We start from the raw sequence: 20365 nt of genomic DNA on the forward strand, positions 1-20365 counted from the left end.
GACAGATGGCCCTCTAGCCCTTATCTGAAAACCACCAGCAAAGGAGAGCTCACCACTGCACGAGGCAGACTGTTCCCCTGTTGAACAGTTCTGACTGTCCTAATGTTTACCCCAATTCCAAGCCATTGGTTCTACAGGTGAAACTCAGAAAATTAGAATATCGTGCAAAAGTCCATTAATTTCAGTAATGCAAATTAAAAGGTGAAACTGATATATGAGACAGACGCATTACATGCAAAGCGAGATAAGTCAAGCCTTAATTTGTTATAATTGTGATGATCATGGCGTACAGCTCATGAAAACCCCAAATCCACAATCTCAGAAAATTAGAATATTACATGGAACCAAGAAGACAAGGATTGTAGAATAGAACAATATCGGACCTCTGAAAAGTATACAGTGTACTGTGCTTGATTGGCCAGCAAACTCGCCTGACCTGACCCCATAGAGAATCTATGGGGCATTGCCAAGAGAAGGATGAGAGACATGAGACCAAACAATGCAGAAGAGCTGAAGGCCGCTAATGAAGCATCCTGGTCTTCCATAATACCTCATCAGTGCCACAGGCTGATAGCATCCATGCCACGCCTCATTGAGGCAGTAATTGCTGCAAAAGGGGCCCAAACCAAGTACTGAATACATATGCATGCTTATACTTTTCAGAAGTCCGATATTGTTCGATTCTTCAATCCTTGTCTTCTTGGTTCCATGTAATATTCTAATTTTCTGAGATTGTGGATTTGGGGTTTTCATGAGCTGTACGCCATGATCATCACAATTATAACAAATTAAGGCTTGACTTATCTCGCTTTGCATGTAATGCGTCTGTCTCATATATCAATTTCACCTTTTAATTTGCATTACTGAAATTAATGGACTTTTGCACGATATTCTAATTTTCTGAGTTTCACCTGTAGTACTGCCTCAGCAACAACAGGGAATAAGCTCATTCTTTTCACACTATGACAACTCAAGTGGAGACCAGGGTATTTCTGCACAATATTTTCTTCCATCAAAAACTGAGGTGGACGATGGGAAAGAAATAGAGCTTTGTGGGAACTTTACACGCGCGGAATATGAATACAACAAATATTTACATACTGCTTTTCAACAAAGTTCCCAAAGCAGCTTACATACATACACATGCACACATCACACACACACACACGACCCCTGTCCCCAAAGGGCTCATAATCTAAAAAAGAAACATAAGATAGACACCAGCAACAGCCACTGGAGGGATGTTGTGTGCTGGGGATGGATAGGGCCAGTTGTTCTCCCCTTGCTAAATAAAGAGAAGGGTATTAAAGAGTATGTGTGGAAGGGTAATAAAATGGGTGTGTTACAGAGAATGAAGCCATGCAGGTGTACAGCCAGGAAAAACATGCTGTTCTGGGAAGAATGAAAGGAATCAGCAAATGCATATGGCTCCTCTCTATGGAGCTGATCAGAACAGCATGACCATCCACAGATTCCTATGCTTTTCTATGCTATTTATACTATGTAAGTAGTTTTGTACAAACTGGGCCTTAATAAACATTTTAAAAATGACTTATTGATAACTAGAATTAATGTCACAGCAAGTTCTGGTTGGTGCTTTCAACAGCACAATCCAGTTCAGATGGTGGAATGTTCTTCCTGAGGATTCTTTAGGCCTAGGTGAAGACCTTATTTTCCCCAGACATTTCAGAACACCAATTTAAATTGCTTGGAGTCATCTTCCTGAGACATCCAAAGTGACGTTGTGTATTTGCAGTGGGAATAGAGGTGATTTTCACCACTCTCCTTTTCCCCTTGCAGCTCACTGTGCTCCATGAACATATGTTCCTGAAGTTTGCAGGACCCTCAAAGACATATTTTTGGAAGGCACAATGGGATACAGAGGGAAGAGAAAAGTAGTGAAAATCACCCATCCAGCTGTACATGCACAGTTTTCAGTAGCACCATAGCAATTGTTGTTTCCACATCTCAACTATCGGGGAGTCAACCAGTGTGCTTTATTATGTCATTGCTACTGCTAGGATTTTTTTTATTTATTTAACATTTATATCCAACTCTTCCTCCGAGGAGCTCAGAGCAGTGTACACAGTAATCTTTATCATCGCATAACCTGTGAAATAGGTTAGGCTGAGATACATGACTGGCCCAGAGTCACCCAATGAGTTTCATAGTAGAATGGGGATTCTAACTGGGGTCTTCCTGGTCCTAGTCCAACACTCTAGCCACTATGCTATGCTGGCTTTGTCATTTATTTTGCTGGATTCTCTTTCTATTGTCATGAAGTCTTTAGTTAATTTACTGCCCTGGTGTATTTTATGCTGAAGGTGTAAGATATGAAACATTTTACATGAATAAAAGGGACTACAAATATACCTACAGCCAAGTCCACTGCAGAAGGGGAAAATAATAGCAATAATCCACACGAACATTCATGCTATTTGTGGAAAGCATCTATTCTTTATGTAATGAGATTATCTATAATGTCAAGGAATGCAGAAGTGGCAAACACACCAATGGGCTCATTAAACTGCAATCTCTTGAAAAACATTTAAATGCAAATGAATGGAAAGCAGTCAACATTGTTGTATCCTTTGTCTGTCTATCATCATATGCTGTTTAAGTTAGAGAGGCCAGAAATTGAGGGGAGAAGGGCAAAATTAGAGGATGAGAAAATATGTTGACTCATATAATGTTATTTTTCCATTTGGGGAAACTGTAGAGAATTTGCAAAGTTAAACAGTAGATAGTGCACTTCTGTTTTATTACTAGTATGTAAGGCAGAAGCTTTGCCACTTGAGAGAAACCAGGGTTTTGTTTTGTTATTCTGAACTCATATCAGTAGCAAGAGTTGGAACATGCCTAAACAATAGAAAAGTAGTCTTTAAAGAACACCACCGCCACCACACATTTCTAAACAGAAAGTGATGAAATTTTACAGAGATTGCACCCTACAGAAAGTCTGATCAGAACTGCTACGCACCCCAGGTTCAAGTGTTTCAGTTTCTGAAGGCTGCTAATCTGAGTGGGCAGCTCCTCAATCTGATTGTTGAAAAAGTTGAGCACTTCTAAATTCCTTAGGTCCGCAATGTTTGGAGGCACAGCTGTAAAGAGAAAGATAATTCTTTAAAACACGTTAAGAAACGCAAAGCTTATGACCGATTTCTACAGACTGGGGATTTTGAAGACTATACAAATTCATAGACCACATGCCTATTACTGACTTTAACTATTAAAAAGGTGATATACCCCTGACTGGGGTCAGACCAGAAGGTATGGCCACTCCTATCATGCTCAACTTGGGAGATTTTGAAAGCCACCTACAACTAGCCACTGTGCAAGACAAGCGCAGGATTAGATGCTCCAGAAAGACTATTCATTTGTCCCTTTCCAACAAAGCATGTATATATCTGCAATTTGGCAGAAGAAACATTATACAAAGCCACATGACTGGTTCCTAAACACTCATTCTAACAAACCATGGGCCACATTAGACCATCTTTGCTTGACAAGCCACCCAATGATTGATGGGAATAGAGTGCATGCATGTCTCCTCCTTGGTTTGCCACCCCGGGCCCTGCATAGTCATGTGAAGGGTAAAGAATCGGAACAGTGCCTAACCACATGGTTTTAACTCTATGTTAAAGTTTTGCGCCAGACGGTTCACCCCATGTTATTAAGTGGGGACAGCGACGCTGCACTGAGTGGGGTGAGAAGATGAGTGTGCATTTGCTCGCTATTAGGGATGTGCACAAATTGAGGTTCGTGAATAGGTTTGGCACCGCTGGGGGAGCGGTGAGCGGGATCTTTAAAAAGACAGAGAGCAGGCCCTTACCTGCACTCCATCACTCCATGCAGCTTCCTGCTGCGGTGGTGCTCCTCTCAAGGACCCACACATGTAGTCAGCACCTCAGTTCATACACATCCCTACTCGCTATGAATTGAGTGGCCAGTTGGGCAACCATTGTTTTTTCGTGGCGTGGAGCCCCACGGCATATACTGGAAAGGACTGGCTGGCTGTACGTCACTGGTGCACATTATCTGCATATTTAGAAACTTTTCTGCAGGAAACAACGGCAATGGGAATGGCCCTCTGGTTTCAGATTTCATCAGCAGACAGTCACACACTGCTTGTTTTTTGTGTTTGTTTTAAAAACAAAAAAGTATAGACATTCAGAATTTCATTTTGCCACTTTATCATCAGTGATGATACAGATACCAATGGGCACCTATGACAAATGTGAAGTCACATTTCATACCAAACCAACAACTGCCATCGATGGCATTACTGTAAGGAGAGTGACGAAATGCTGCAGCCTTGAGTGCTGGAAAAACACAGTGGTTGACATCCTGATTAAATTACTGGATGGAAGCCTCGTTGAAGTTAAGTAGTCCTTTTGAGCAGGAGTTTTCAACTGGGGGAAACTCTGAAGCCTCAGAACCCTCCCGCCTCCCTAACTCACTTGCATGTTACATCATTGGTCCTCTCTTGGGGAGGGGAGGGAGAGGAGTGTCAGGAAACATCCCTCATTCCTCCTCTCCATGTGATTGGCTGGCTGGCGCTCAGGCTCAGCCCACACCTCTCTCAACCTGACAGACAGGCTCAACAGCCAGGTAAATGCTGGCTGATGTTCACTGTCAACATTGCCCTTGCTGTTGAGCCTGTCAGGCTGAGGGAGGAGTGGGCTGAGCCTGAGCACCAGCCAGTCACATGAAGAAGAGAAGGGAGTGGTGAGGTCAGGTCAGGGGTTCTGACCATGAGGCTCCAGAGAAGGAAGGAAATCACAGTGTAGAGTTAGGGGTTTGTTTTGCCCGATTCCAGGGCAGATTCACTTAAGCCTGAATTTTATTTCCCACCAACTTGGGCAAGATTTACTTCTAGGGGCCTTAATTCTTGGCTAATTATATGGGGTACCTGAGTTGTAGCTTTGAGACAGAGAGGGTACACTTGTTTAAAAAGGTTGAAAACCCCTGCTTTAGAGTAACTTAGTCTGATTGTCAGCCAGCATCCTTGCAACAGAAGTGTAACCTCAAAAAACAAGACACTTGGATTCCTACAGTAGCAAGTGCACATTCACAGCACTATAAACTGATCATATGAATGCTCTAAATGATAGTTATTTAGCATCTTCATGAGCAAATCTGAAACAAAAGTTACATCCCGAGTTTTGGTCTATTTGCTGCTTAAATTATCCAACATCCGAGGAGATGTTCATTTAAAATTCAACTAAATCACAACAATTTAGGTTCAGCTTTAAATAATGAACTGTTTGGCCAGGCCAGTTTTTGATTCACATCCCATGAGGAAAGTGCTGTGATCAATACACACAAAAAAAGGTTACATCAGATTATCAACAGATCAATGTGGGGCTATTATCTGGAAATATGAAAAAAGCAAAGCTGCATGATCTGAATACGACTATTCAGATAAAGATTAAGAAGCAATATAAATTTAATTTTCTCTTTTGGTTATTAAAGCAAAACCTAAGCAAGCAGATAATATTTACGTAGGTGGGGGAGAAATCACATCCTTTAAAGCTTTACACTATATTGTCACTTCAAGACAACATATGTGATTCATAAAGCAGTTAAATCTGAATTCCTAAAAATTTAAGCCCATTTATCATACCAAAACTTACAAGAACAAATCAGTTTGCATCATAGTATTTCAATTTGACTGGATTATGGATAAGCCTTCCTAACATCAATACAGATTATAACTAAGTAATTACTAAGGGGGATAAATTCCCCTTAAGAAAAACAGGGGGATCCAAATATGTGGCAGGTTTACCCGTGCTTAAGACCCCCTTTATCTCTAACAATTTCATTAGGCAATGCCAGAAAAGTTTAAAAACACATGGGATCAAGGCTAATGCAGTATGCACAGCCACCAAGACTTTGAGGCAGCAGTTAGTAAGATCTGGACTATATGATAAAAGGTGTGAAATTAAAGCCTACCCAGTTTGTGAAAATGGGGGAGGGATTTGGAAGCAAAGAGGAGTTATTTACAAAATTACCTGTATCGTGTGTGAAAATTATATAGGGGAAACAGGAAGACATTTGGTTGTTAGATTCAAACAACACCTAGCAGATTTATTTATTATTTGATTTCTATACCGCCCTTCCAAAATGGCTCAGGGCTGTTTACATTAAAACAAAGCTAAAATCAATTAATTATTAAAATCTAAAATTGTAAAACATAAAACCATTATTAAAACAATTAAAACAGTTTTTAAAACCCTGGAAAACCAGGCCAAACCTTTACGGTTTAAAAACCCTGGAAGGCTAGGCCAAACAGATAGGTCTTAAGGGCTCTCCTGAAGGCCAATAATGAACTCAGATCAGTGGTCCCTCTAATCTTTTTCTTCTCTGTGCAGAATATGTTTTGTTCTGGGCGGCAGTATCAAGGTAGTGTGCGCACATGTGCATTCAGAATGGGGCCTTCCTGATTCAACCTGAGCAGGATCTAAAATTAACTGAGCGGACATCCAAAATACTTGTAAGCGCACGCACACGTGCACACATCTTAGAGGGAACATTGACTCAGATTACAGATTTCTTCTGGGAGTGCTTTCCATAGCCCAGGAGCAGCTATAGAGAAGGCCCACCTATGAGTCGTCACCAGACGTATTGGTGGTAACTGAAGACGGACCTCCTCAGATAACCTTCAGGAGAGCCCTTAAAGCCTATCTGTTTGGCATGGCTTCCAGGGTTTTTAAACTGGTTTAAATGTTTTGCTTGTTAATGGCTTTAAACTGTTTTTAAACTGTTTTGTAATGATTGTTTTTTAAGGACTGATTCACGGGTTTTATTTTTGCTGCTGTGCACCACCCAGAGCCGTTCGGAAGGAGTAGTATATAAATGTAACAAACAAACAAACAAAAATAGCTTTAAATTTCAGTACATTCTAGCTTTAAACTAAAAATTTTCTGGTTCCTCTTAGCACATAGAAAAACAACAACATACTGTCCTTGAAACATATAAGAAATTCAAACTAGTTACATTTTGAGGATTTAGCATGGATTTATGCCATTGAAACATTTTAGCTGCTAGAAATGCACCATTTCCTTTTTTTAAAAAACTCATCTGCAGCTATCACTTTCATGTGCAGCTATAAGCACAGAGAGCAACATACTCAAGAGATCCTTACTTAAGAGAACTCAAAACCTTGCTCACAACTTTGTGACATTATGGTACCTGAGCCATTTTGGAAGGGCGGTATACAAATCAAATAAATAAATTTTAACTGGTCCTGTTAAAGGCATTGCCTGACTGTAGTTTCTAGGATTTCCCCCCAATATACCAAAACAGCTACCTGTGATTTTTATGTTCGGAGCCTGCAAGTATAGAGCACTTAAGAGCTGCTTTTGACAGTACAGCAGGGCTGCTTACATGCTTTTAAAGCACAGGTAGGGAACCACCAGACACAGGCTCACAAACACACAGTGGAATGCTGTGGGAATGCTCAGACATAAGCCTGAAATATACATCTGGTAGACTACTGAGCTACATGTCAAGTTAAGCTGATCATTACAGCTGATGGTATCATATCTTATTCAGTAAATAGCCGTCACAAGCAGGGGTGGAGGATGAGGACCCACCATGGGATGGAGAGGGAGGTTTTGACCCCATTATGGTCTCAACTGATATGCTCTGACCCCATGGCGATTTGTCCCGGGAAATAGGTCCCCACTGGTACCAATAGGAGCTGGGGCTGATTGGGTCATGATCACGGTGTGTGTGTGTGGGGGGGGTTAATGAGTTGGTTTTGTAGTAGCAAGCATGAGTTGTCCCACTTGCTAAGCAGAATCCACCCTGCTTTGCATGTGAATGGGAGAAAACATGTGTGAGCGCTATAAGATATTCCCCTTAGGGGACAGGGTGGCTCTGGGAAGAGTATCTGCAAGCTTGCATGCAGAAGGTCCCAGATTCCCTCTCTGGCATCTCTATGATAGGGCTGAGAGAGTCCTGCTTGCAACCTTGGAGAAGCCACTGCCAGTCTGTTTAGACCAGGGATTTTCAGTGTTGGCTCCCCATATGTCATTGTACTTCAACTCTCATAGTCCCCAGCCAAAAGCCACTCGGGCTGGGGATTATGGGAGTTGAAGTCCAATAACATCTGGGGACCCAACTCTGGGAATCCCTGGTTCATACAATCCTGAGCTAGATGGACCAATGGTTTGACTCCATATAAGGCAGCTTCCTACGTACTTCTGATTCGAACAGTGTCTCCAACCTGCTATTTACTCAAGAGGAACAAGCCCGTATGCCCCAACAACAGGCTTCACAAATGTGAAGACTGGCCTTAAGTCCAAGGGACAAATTATTCAGAAACCAATAGTAAAAGCTTTATTAATACCGAAGTGGCATAAAACCTTAAGCAATCTTCTGAAGTTCTCCAGAATTCCATTTCCTCAGAGTGGAGATCCACATGAGTGGCAGCTTAATAGTCACATAAATGTCTATTTGGAATACACCAGACTTTAAACAGCTATCTACTCCCACAAGGATTAAAAAAACCAAAACATTTAGATACTATAAACTTTTATATTTTTCAATGTGGGGATAACAATGTCCAAACTCAGTATGTACTGGCAAACTGATTAGATCTGGTCACAAGTCCAGTGCAGTGTTCCCTCTAACAGGGATTCCCAGACGTTGTTCACTACAACTCTCAGCATCTCCAGCTGCAATGGCCTTTGGCTGGGTATTATGGGGGTTGCAGTCAACAACATCTGGGAATTCCTGTTAGAGGGAACATTGGTCCCATGATATATGTTGAACCCAACAGGTCATTTGGAGTTAGCAAAGTAGAAAAAGTTTCTGGTTCACATTAATCACAGCCATGAATAGACCAAATGGCCTTTCATATGCTGGACAGATTCTGAATTCGGATTGACCAATGTCTGATTCAGATGGTTAATCCAACACACAAACAAATGATGGTCACAGGACTGTCAAATTTAAACAAAATACATTAGACATGCCAGTACCCACCCAGATTCAGACCAGGAGAGAACTCTCCCAGAGCATGCCACAGCCACAATGGGCAACCCCGAAGGCTACCCTGGATCCAATAGACCCAGAGCAGCTAGGGCTTTATGCCGGTTCTGAAGAACTCCCCTCAGAGGAACCTTGGAACTCTGGGGACCCAGTGCCCCCTAGAAGGGCTCCTGTCCCACTGCCAGAACCCCCTCCATCATACACAGAACCCAGGAGCAGAGGTGGACCCACACCAGGTCCAAGCTCCAGAACCAGAGTTGAAGTGCTTGCCTGGCTGCTTGAGGTCTCCTTCCCAATGGGTTTACTCAAGAAGAGACAATGATCAGCTCAGGTGCCTTCTTTAGAATAGGGCCAGTCTGTGGCTCCTGGATCCTATATAACCCCTCCATTCAAAGCCCAACAGCTCCTTCTTGAGCTCTTGTTTCCAGCTTTTGTTTTGGCCCATCTCCCTCATCCTTCTGGACAAGAAAATAAGCCTACAAATTTAATGCTACACTCTTCTCTTGTAAGAATTCACAAGTGAAATGCTTAAGTGGTTAAGACTGTTGAAATTTCAATCAAATCAGTTCTGTATTATATGAAATTTGAGGCCAACAATCTCTTTGCACAATACTCATGTCAAAACTATCTTTCATTTGTTAAACTAAAAAGTGTCCTCTTCTGAAGCTTAGAGTAAAATCAATAACCATCTTTAAGTCAGACTGCAAGCCAAAGGGATTTCATAAATATACAATCTTCTCAGGAAAAAAACACACACACTGCTATGTAAACTGAGAAGAGAAAAGGTTTAATATGAAATTTCATTTTGACACTCTGGGTTAGTCTATACGTGTTGCCTTGTTGCTTGAACCTGAACATTTTCCTGTTCATACACACTAAACTGCAAGTATAAACCAACCAATGTGCTAATTTATCTCATGAAGGGAAGAGAAAAAGGTTGAGGCACAACACCACACACAGTGTGAAGTGGGGCATGTATTGAAGAGTATCAGGACAGTAAGAAAATAAATGGTTAAAACCCCCACTATTGTTTGAGGCCTTATCAAAACATTAAAAAAGATAAAGATGGATCCAACCAACCAAATGCTACCTACCTACCTGTTTATTTATTTAATCGCATTTATATACTACCCATATAAAATCTCTGGGTAGTTTAAAACACAATTAAAATCTTAAATAATATACAACAAATTAGAACACCACATTATAAACTATAGGCCTGGTAAAACAGGTGTGTTTTCAAGAGTTCCTTAAAAACAGCCAAAGAAGGGGAGTTTCTGATTTCATTTGGGAGAACGTTCCACAGTCCTGGTGCAACCCTAGAGTAGGTACGATTTTGGGTTTCTTTTTACTCAGACAAGAGGAGTTACAGGTGAAGCAGATATCATAATTAATACCAATTTTAAAAAACCCTCAAAACTGTTTACATAGAAAAGGCTTAAGAAGATGATGGTTCCCTATCCCTAAGGGGCTCACAATCTAAAAAGGAATAAAAGGTAGACACCAGCAACAGCACTGGGGTAATACTAGCCTGGATGAAGAGGGGCAGTTTGCTCTCTCCCCGATAAATAAGAGAACCACCGCTTTGAAAGGTCCCTTATTGCCCAACTAGCAGGGGTTACTGCAGCCATAACTAATGGTGAAGTGGGGCAGTAACTTGCCTAGGGAGCAAGAGGTTGCCTAGGGAGCAAGAGGTTGCTGGTTCGAATCCCCACTGGTATGTTTCCCAGACTATGGGAAACACCTATACTGGGCAGCAGCAATATAGGAAGATGCTGAAAGGCATCATCTCATACTGCACGGGAGGAGCCAATGGTAAACTCCCTCCTGTACTCTACCAAAGAAAACCACATGCCTCTGTGGTCGCCAGGAGTCTACACTGACTCGACAGCACAACTTTACCTGCTCTGGAGCCATCACTCAGAACAGACTCTTCAAGACAAACAAAACCTACCTGGACTAAAATGAGTCAGTCATCTCCTTCACAAGACATATTTCTATCCTCAGGTGGGATGGGGAAGCACTGGTGGCTTTCATACACAAAATGTATGAAGCTGCCTTATACACAGTCGTATGATCAATCCTTCTAGGTCATGATCGTCTGCACTGACTGGCAATGCTTTCCTAGCATTTCAGTCTTTCTCAGACCTACCTAGAAATAACAGGGATCAAACCTGGGACCTTCTGCACGCAAAGCATATGTTCTGCCACTGAGTTATGGCCCTCTTCTATCACATGACAGAACAGAACTCCTGCAAACACTGCATGCTAAAGAAATGTCACACAAGCCAATCTTTCTGCTACTAACCTGTGATAAAAATTGAGTTTATTATTCTTTGTGATAAGTTATCTATGTACACCCACTGTATTTGTACTGAGATACTCCTACATACAGAAGCAGAGAGCATTTAATAGAGATTCATAAAGCTCTAGGTTTTCTATGAACGAATCTTGGACACAATCCAACAGGCTTCTCTCAAACCACTGAAACGGTACAATTGTGCAGTATTTACAAGACGACAAGAGAATGGACACAGAAAACATTAATGAGTTGTTATGATGCTAGGGATGTGCACGGAACCAGGCAGGGGAAGTTCAAAGGAGGGAGGGGTTTGACTTTAAGGGTGGGGGAGGGTGCACTTACCCCTCCCTCCATTCCCCCCCCCCCACCGGCACTCCACTGCAAACCGGTCTGGCGGGACAGCAGCATACCTCCCTGCCGCCCCATTGCCTCGTCATACCAGAAGTGACTGGAAGTACCCAGCGTGAGTGCGCATGCGCCAAACATGAGCATGTGCTTTGGGTCACTTCTGGTCTGATAAGGCAATGGGTAACAGGGAGGTATACTGCTGCCCCACCGGATCCTTTTAAAGTGCTGCGCCAGTGAGGGAAATGCGGTGGGAGAGGTAAGAGTACCCTCCCCTGCCCTTAAGGGTGTCCCCCCTTCTACCCTCAAGCCACCCCCCACCGGTTCCATGGACATCCCTACTGTATGGTTATGATTCCTAAACCAATACCGTGTTGTACTCCCTCTCTTCTAGTACTAAATGCTAAAGCAGCTGCATGCACGCACGCACACACACACAGCAGAGGGTCACACTCAGCTCCTGCCTGTAGGCTTCCCACGGCATCTGGTGGGCCACTGTGTGAAAGAGGATGCTGGACTAATGGGCCTTGGGCCTGATCCAGCAGGGCTGTTCTTATGTAGACATCATGCATGTGTCACCAAAAATGGTATCCACTACTTCTCCCTCTTTCTTCTGTAGTTTTTAGAAGAACTTACCCATATCCTGATGCTACAATTGCCACAATGTGCATTGCCACAGCAATAGCAGCCAATAACATGAAGTGTAAATGGGAAACTACTAACTATATTAGGATATGGAGTTAAGCTCTGTAAGATGACAGTACAGAATGGAATAGGAGCTTCATGCACAGCTGTCATTTTTTGGGAGGGGAACTTCTAGTCTGAACCAAAAATGAAGTGGCACCAGTGGGTATCTGTAGGTGGCACAACCTATGATGAAGAGTTCCAGGAAAAGCAGAGATGCTTGAAACAGAGCAAATTTAAACATTACAGGCATGCCTCATTCAGTGTCTTTTCCACAGTCACTTACAAGGGTGTGCTTGTAAATGCTGAAAGCAGAAATGGTACAGATGCAAGTACAGCTTTTGCAGCTCTCCTATGCACTTCAGATGCAGCTCCCCCTCAGATGTTGCAAACAAAGCCACCAGCAAGCTGTGAAAAAAGCTCCACAACAGGCCAGTGACACTTGTCTGTAACACCTGAAGGTACTCGGAGCAGAGACAAGTCAGCCAAGTTCTTCAAGCTGGCATTCTTACCTACCAACAGGAATTCTTTAACAAACTTCTGCTGGCCAATCACAAGTTTTGTTATGGTTCACAAAATGAGCTTTAAAGAGAAGATGACATCTCAACAGTGACCTCCACTGGACAAGTCAGACAATGTCTCTCTTCAAAAATCTCTCTGGAAACAGTACATTACTTTGGCGGGTGGAGGTGGGGTGGTGATGGGAAAAACAAATATAACTGACCTTCTGAAAATGTTAAATGCATCCACCACAGCAATTCTTCACATAGATTAGGCCCAACATGTGACCTACTCAAAGAGTTTGCAATATGGCTGAAATTAATATGCTTCAAAGTCCCAACATGGAATGGATTCACAAGCTCATTAACAGAGTTACAGATATATTTATTAGCAAAATATGTGGTGGAAAGGAGAGGGCATAGGCCTTGTTAGAACAAGACAGAATACCTCCAGAAACAGGAAGATGCATTCCTAACCCAATTCCAAGCTAGACAGAATTGGTCTACTTGCTTTGGAGTAACTGCTTTGGAGTACTTGCTTGCTTTGGAGTAACTGCTGAACAGTAAGGAAGAACACCGCCACTCACTTCTGGGTAAAAGGCAGTTTAAAATAAGGATTAAAATTGTGCTTGGGATTTGAAAGTGCAGGGAAATTTGCACAGATGTGAGACTACAAGGAGGAAAGCAAAACATGTATGCTCTAAGCCAAGGACTCACAAAAAGCTCCTTCTTGTAGCTGGGATAAAAACTGCCAAGGTAGTTTTTAAACTGCTTCCTCCCTTCATGTCTTCTAGGAGTTTTCCTGATGATGATGATGATGATGATGATGATGATGATGATAATTTCTTGAATTTCTGCGACTGTATACTTTCAATGTTTTTCCCCCCAAATTCAATTTTTATTAATTTTAATAATAGTAATATTATCATTAACAAATAAACAAAAATGGACTTCCCGCACACATCTCTTCGTGAATCATCAGCTATAAGAATTACCCTTGCTATAATAATAATTCAAAACAGAAATTTAAACCCTTACAAACACAGTTAGTCTGCCCAACCTTCAATTTTTACTAAATTTCAAACCTTGCTGTAAAGTCCATAGTAGGAAAATAGTTCTTTAGATACAACAAAAATGGTTGAGTTTGAGTTTGTTCTTCCAGTAGCTCTACAGTCTCCAACCCTAGCTGTTAGTGCCCTTGGTGCAGTGCCAAAAGAACTTGAACACCATCTTGACACCTTGGGCATTGATAAAATTACAACACATCAACTACAGAAGGCCACACAACTCGGGACAGCACAAATACTACAATGCTATTTCTAATTTTTCTTTCGACCCTTGGAAAGGGCCCAATAATTAAAGTACCAAATCCAGTCAATAACATCTGGTAGACTGTGTGTAAACAGAATAATAATAATTTTAAAAAACAGGGTGGCTTCACAATTACCGGAAGTAGGGATGTGCATGGGTTTGTGCACCTGCCGGCGGTGGGGAGCATGTTGTTAGCACTGCCATTCTGCAGGCTCCCAGAGGCCTCTCTTCTCATGTCTGGGACTATAGGCTTGTAGTTCTCACCAGTGCTCCCTCTAATTTTTATCATCAGTGAGTGGAAGGTTTTGTTCTGGACAGCAGTTTCACGGCAGTGTGCGCACATCCCACTCACACGTATAGCAATAATGCACTGCGCAAAGTGCAGCACACACAATTTTATCTCCCCCCACACTCCCACCTCTCTTCTTCTGCAGCTTATTCATCAACATTGAAACTAGTTATTCATTACTAGGCACCATAAATATGCAATGAAAAAGAAGTGTATTATATATTTGATTTTGTATTAGAAGCTGCTGCTGGCCAATTTCCTTAATCTGCTTTCTTTAATAGTAACTGCTGGTTAAAAGGGGCCTATAACAAAATACTATTTTTGAATTAATAGTAAAATTAAATTATAATAAATAAATTTATGTTTTGTTTTCTTAAATAAAATAAAAATAAGTAATTAACTCCCTGTTGTCTAAATTTTATTTAAATTTAAATTCATCCTTGCTTTCTTGCTCTTATCCTGTGAAGACAATTGGCTTTGGGGACAGGGAATCATTTTATTTTTTTAATCAGTCCAATGTAAACCACTTTCAGAACATTTTAGAACATAAGAACAGCCCTGCTGGATCAGGCCCAAGGCCCATCTTGTTCAGCATCCTGTTTCACACAATGGCCCACCAGTTGCTGCGGGGAAGCCCACACAGGCCATTGAAAAGTGGTATATACAATGATAATAAATAATAATGATGTCACACAACAAGTGCAGAGCAAAACTAAAAGTGCACATACACTGACTGAAAACATGGAAATATTTAAAAAAATAAATATTTTGCATGAAAGACACACTAACCAAATATAGCAATTAAGATTTTAACCAAAAGAGTCAAATATGCAGCAGGATGGTGCTACAACTAGCAAAAAGCAACACCAAATTCTCCATATATGTTTTGATTGAGTGCCAGCTCATCAAGCAGTAAAACATTTTGTAACCTAGTCTAGAATCACTGTTGAAGGATTACACATAATTTTTTTTTAAAAAAAATTGTAATTTAACTTAACACATAAAAACTTCAAATTACATTATCCATAAAACTACCAAATAGCTAAAAAGCTTGGCTGAAAAGATGTCTTTAGTTGTTTCCTAAAGCCAACAGGGATGGATATAAAAAATATAAAATATAAAAATAACAAAGTATTGCAAGGGAGAGAAGTTAGAATGGGGGCTGCATGGGTTTTTCCCCTTATGTGTTAAGATATTTTAAAACAGGGTGGATTTGATTTAAATCAAACTGATTTAAATCACAATTTAAATCACGATTTAAATCACTAGCAGGGTGGATAAAAATAAAAAAAATCCGATTTAAATCAAAAAAATCTGATTTTTTTTATTTAAATCGGATTTTTTTTATTTTTATCCACCCTGCTAGTGATTTAAATCGTGATTTAAATCGTGATTTAAATCAGTTTGATTTAAATCAAATCCACCCTGTTTTAAAAACATGTCTTTTTTAAAAAAATGAACTAGTTCAGCTATTATTCAACTATTAAGTCAACTTTCAAAAGTATATATTAATTTCAGTCTGGGAAAAAAGATCAATGCTATAAAACAATCAGTCTTCTATGGTGACACATCAGAGGAGGTGCAGGGAGAGAGTAAGAGAGTAGTGGGAGGGAGGGTGAGAGAGGGTTGGCGAGTCCAGGGTTTTGCTGCTGTTCCTGTTGCTACTGCAAGAGAAGTGAGAGAGGGGGAGGAGAGAAAAGGAGACAGACAGGAGACAAGAGCCCGAGGGGCGGGCGGGCAGAGGCAGAGGCACCACTTGGGCTCTTGTGAAGGAGGGAATCGTCTCCCTACAAGAGTCCTGTTCACTGCCGTGACTCTTGGAGGGAGACAATTCCCTCCTTCACAAGACCCCCAGTGGCGATGGGGAAAGGCGGCGACAGGGGTGGGTGGGGAGCAGCAGCCGCACTGCAGCTGTAGAGGAAGTGAACAGCAGCCTGGGAAAGCTGCACAGAGAACCTGGGGGGTGCACGCAGTCACACACCTTAGTGGGAACAATGGTTCCCACTCTTAATGTTCCCAGAGCCTCATGGGATCGTGGGCTCACCATTTGTTGATACATGGGGACTGATCACTTAGAAGGCAGTAGGACAGTCGCCCCCAGGTTCACCAGCTATCAAGCGAATTACAAGGGGATCAGCCTCATGTGCTTCCCTCTATTGGGAACGTCTAAGCAGACCCAAGTTACCTTCTGAGTTAACTTCAAGGTCTCTCTTTCCAGAGACTGACCCTGTTCCCTCCCCTCCTTGAATGCCTTAAACAAGACAAGCTAAGCTAATTATCTCAGCAGGAAAGCAGATAAGGTGCTGTGAACACTGCTCCCCTCCCCAACAAAAGAGGTTGATGGGCCACAGGAACTAAGGAGATGTGCTCATTAAAAATACTGGTTGGTTTACTGGGTCATCTGACCTGACAGATAAGTCCTTGCATGTCCATTCAGTCCATTTACATACAGGTTGTTCTTGATCTTTTCATGCCATTGTGTTTATGCTAGCACACCCAAAGAAAATGGATTCTTTTGAGATCCACAGGAATTCCCCTCCTCAGGAAGAAGGAGGAATCAGCATTCTGCCCCAGGGCACATTTTGGGCTATAGCTGGCCCCAGTTTCTTGAACCAGCATGATTCCATTATATACCTTAGAGCCACCCACTGTTTGGGCAATTGACCTGACACCCACCATAAAATCTGACCGTGTCTTGCTTGTTGTGCCATTCCTGCTCTCCCCAGACTCCAGATCAGCCTTCCTCACTGCCCAGCACACTTTGCTGCTACAAGAAGCTGGCTACATGAGACCACATCCATTTTGGATTTACCCCTGCTGCCTAACCCCCAAACGGCGTCCAGTTCTCCGCTACTGCCTCCCAACTTCCAGTCCGGTTGAGAGGAAAGAGGTCCTTCGGTCGCATTGGAGCCATAGGGAGTGAGGTAGTATAATCAGCACTGTGCCCCACTCTGGGCCTCTCCCTATCCTTGTTCTTTCCCAAATCCAAAAACCTGTTTCTCAGAAACCACCTTTCTCTAGCCAGCCTGGAGTTCATTTAATTAGGACACTAAGCTCAAATTGCATCTTTGTAAGTTACTTGGTTGATCTTTGTGACGTATTTTAGTAATAATACTGCCTTAATCAACTTTTTCCACTGTACTCCAAACTCTTCAATAAACCGGTTGTATTCAGTCTCAGTCAGTTCATTTCTCCAGGACCAGAACTTTGCACAAATTTATTCTGACATGATACTGCTCCACTCTAGCTTGTTAAACCATCCCATCCCACCCCACCCCCCACACTGCCACAAGCCCAAATGCATTTAGGCGTGTTCTCGCCAATCTCTCCAGAGCAATTCCATTAACAAATGGTTCCCTTAAAAAGCAGGTAAAGAGTTCCTTACCTGCTCGTCCCCACCCCGCTGCTTTTCTACCAGCAGCACCTGCTTTCCAAATGGCTGTGCATGGCTGTGGTACTGTTAAATCACACTTAACAGTACCACAGCTTGCCCATTTATTTTGTGGGTTGGTGGTAGGTAGCATCCATCATGCCCTACCACCCAACCCACTTTGGTGTCCCTTGGAGCTACCTATGGAGAACAGCAGGGTGTTTCAAGTTCCCCATTGTTCCCTATGTCCGAAACAAGTTGCACTTACAGAGTGCACACAACAGGTTTTGTATTGCAAGTTGCAATGCATTTTGTGTCCCTTCCTTGCAAAACACTGCAGATTAGAAGCACATAGTAAAAGGGAATCTATCCCTCCTGACACAGAACACACTTTTTTCCAAAATGGCCAAAAAAGAATCACTGACCCAGAATCCACTGCCAGCCATGGTAACATCATTGGCACAAGTCACACAATTATGACTTCATTGCAATAGTTGCCACAGCAGCACGCTTAACAGCAAGCATAGCCATAGGTTCAACTAGAGCAAATTCAGCTGCATTTTTGACTGAGTACAACTTGCAATGCAGATTGCAGAACAGACCAGAGCAGTGAATGAAACACAAGTTAGTCTCAAGGCCAGACATGGAGCTCATCTCACAGCAATCACCAAGAAAATATTACACACTCCTAAGCTGCCACTGTCAATTTCTTGCCACAACACTATCTCACAAACAAAAACCACAACTCAAGGAAGGCAGATAGGCACTCATGCTTGTGTCGTTCCTTCCTCCTCTCCCAATGTATCATCTTCAAGGGCACACTAATGGCTCTCTCTGCCTCCCTCCCCAGGCCCTTTGAAAACATTCTTAAGTTCACTCCTTTTTTGTCCCCCGCCCCAGGAAATGGAGGCACAATTGTCCATGACATCATTTGATCTGTGTGATAAGCCAATTAGCAAGGAGATTGGAAGCCAATCAGCAAGTGGAGAAAGCCTGCCAAAATTGCCCTCGAATCAAGTCGAAGTCAAAACGGGGTCATTTCTATTAGAACTCGAAACAGGCCCTTTATTTTAAGGGCATTTCATTTCGAGTACAACTCACTCGAAATGGCCTATTTCAAGCTCAAAAAGATTCAAACTCGAATTGATATGCACACCGCTAGTATCGACGTGTGACAGATTTATTGATGAGTGTGAAAAGCATTTTAATGATAATGTTACCTAAAACGGTAATACAATAGCAAAAACTGAAAGCAACACAAGACAACATACTGTTGTGATATAGCCTTGCCTGTTTTTAGCAAGATGACATGTGGAGTTGCAAATACTGAATGGAAAATACTGGACTTCTGCTTACCTTTCATGCATATTTATCTCCTCAGGAAATGCACATGTTTACTATAAACAGTAGAACAGCAAAGCAGGGCACACTCATTTAGATGCCAGGAAACTAGTAAAAGATGCTAATATGACCTTAGTGGGGCATATCAAGTGTCACAGACTCTGTTTTCTTCAAGTCATTTTGAGGACAATCTACTCAGACAATTAATTGTATCTTTTTAAAGGATTAGGTCATGAGTGTCCAATGTGACAAATAATAGAACTGAAATTCAATCTTTTTTGAAGGGAAGGAGCACAACATATTTATGTTTATTCAGTTTCTATTCTAGTAAATCTCAGCTCAGAAAGTGTTTCAAGAGCACACCTTAAAACTAAATGCAAATACACTAAGTTGTTGGGTATTTTTCACATAATGAATATGTGAAAAATATTTCTGATAAGATTTTAATAGATATAAAGCCACATTAAAATGACAGATTTCTTATTCCAGTAAACTTCATATGAAGAAAGAAGTGTGTCGGTGTGGTTTAAAGCCTGTACAATAATCAAGCACACGTATCTCCTGTTATTGGGCAAAGAGGTAACTTACAGTGTGGCAAACCTCTTATATTAGCAGGAGGGGCTAAATACAACTCTCCTTATTAACTTCCAGCACCAGTTATTTCCAGTGGTTGTTGCTGGTATCTACCTTGTGTTTCATTTCAGGCTGTGAATGCTTTGGGGACAGGAAGGAAGACATATCCCTTCTATGTAAACTGCCCTTAGAACATGTTTTGTGGAAAAGCAATATACAAATATTCTTAACAATAAAGTCATTCATATTCTACTCTTGTTAGTCCAATGCAGTCTGCGTCTCAAACTATTCAAACAACACACACAGGACTGGTTCTCATGATCAGAAGTTAGGGTAGGAGCATAATCCAGACAGGCTCTGGAGGGGGAAGTGATCGTGTGTTAGCCTTGATCTGGATAAGGGGGCAGCAGCCAACCTACCTCATGAACCCAGCACTGTATTGAGGGCAGAGGAAAAGCACGTCCCACGCTGTCCTACCCAGTTGGGGCTAGCACATGATCACTTCCCCTTCTTCCTACCTTGATATTTGCCAGCACACAACTGTTTCTCAGGAGAATGCAGGGGACTTGGAGCTTGGCTGGACACTCCTCCTACGCAGATTTTGATCATGAGAACCAGCCCACACAAAATCAGGTAAATAGTTACAAATC

At 41.9% G+C, this 20365-nt stretch overlaps 1 protein-coding gene across 2 annotated transcripts in view; it reads right to left on the reverse strand.

Moving 5' to 3' along the window:
- Positions 1 to 20365, reverse strand: part of RSU1 (Ras suppressor protein 1) — a 107037-nt gene that overhangs the window by 61678 nt on the left and 24994 nt on the right. For both annotated transcript variants that reach the window (XR_008310473.1, XM_053265989.1), the window contains exon 4: positions 2981 to 3101. Coding sequence is in view for 1 of the 2 variants with exons in the window: in XM_053265989.1 (XP_053121964.1) it covers positions 2981 to 3101 (121 nt within the window). In the remaining variant the exon portion in view is untranslated. The remainder of the gene's footprint in view (positions 1 to 2980; positions 3102 to 20365) is intronic.

This window comes from Hemicordylus capensis, chromosome 6 (genome assembly GCF_027244095.1).
Source record: "Hemicordylus capensis ecotype Gifberg chromosome 6, rHemCap1.1.pri, whole genome shotgun sequence".
NCBI lineage: Eukaryota > Metazoa > Chordata > Lepidosauria > Squamata > Cordylidae > Hemicordylus > Hemicordylus capensis.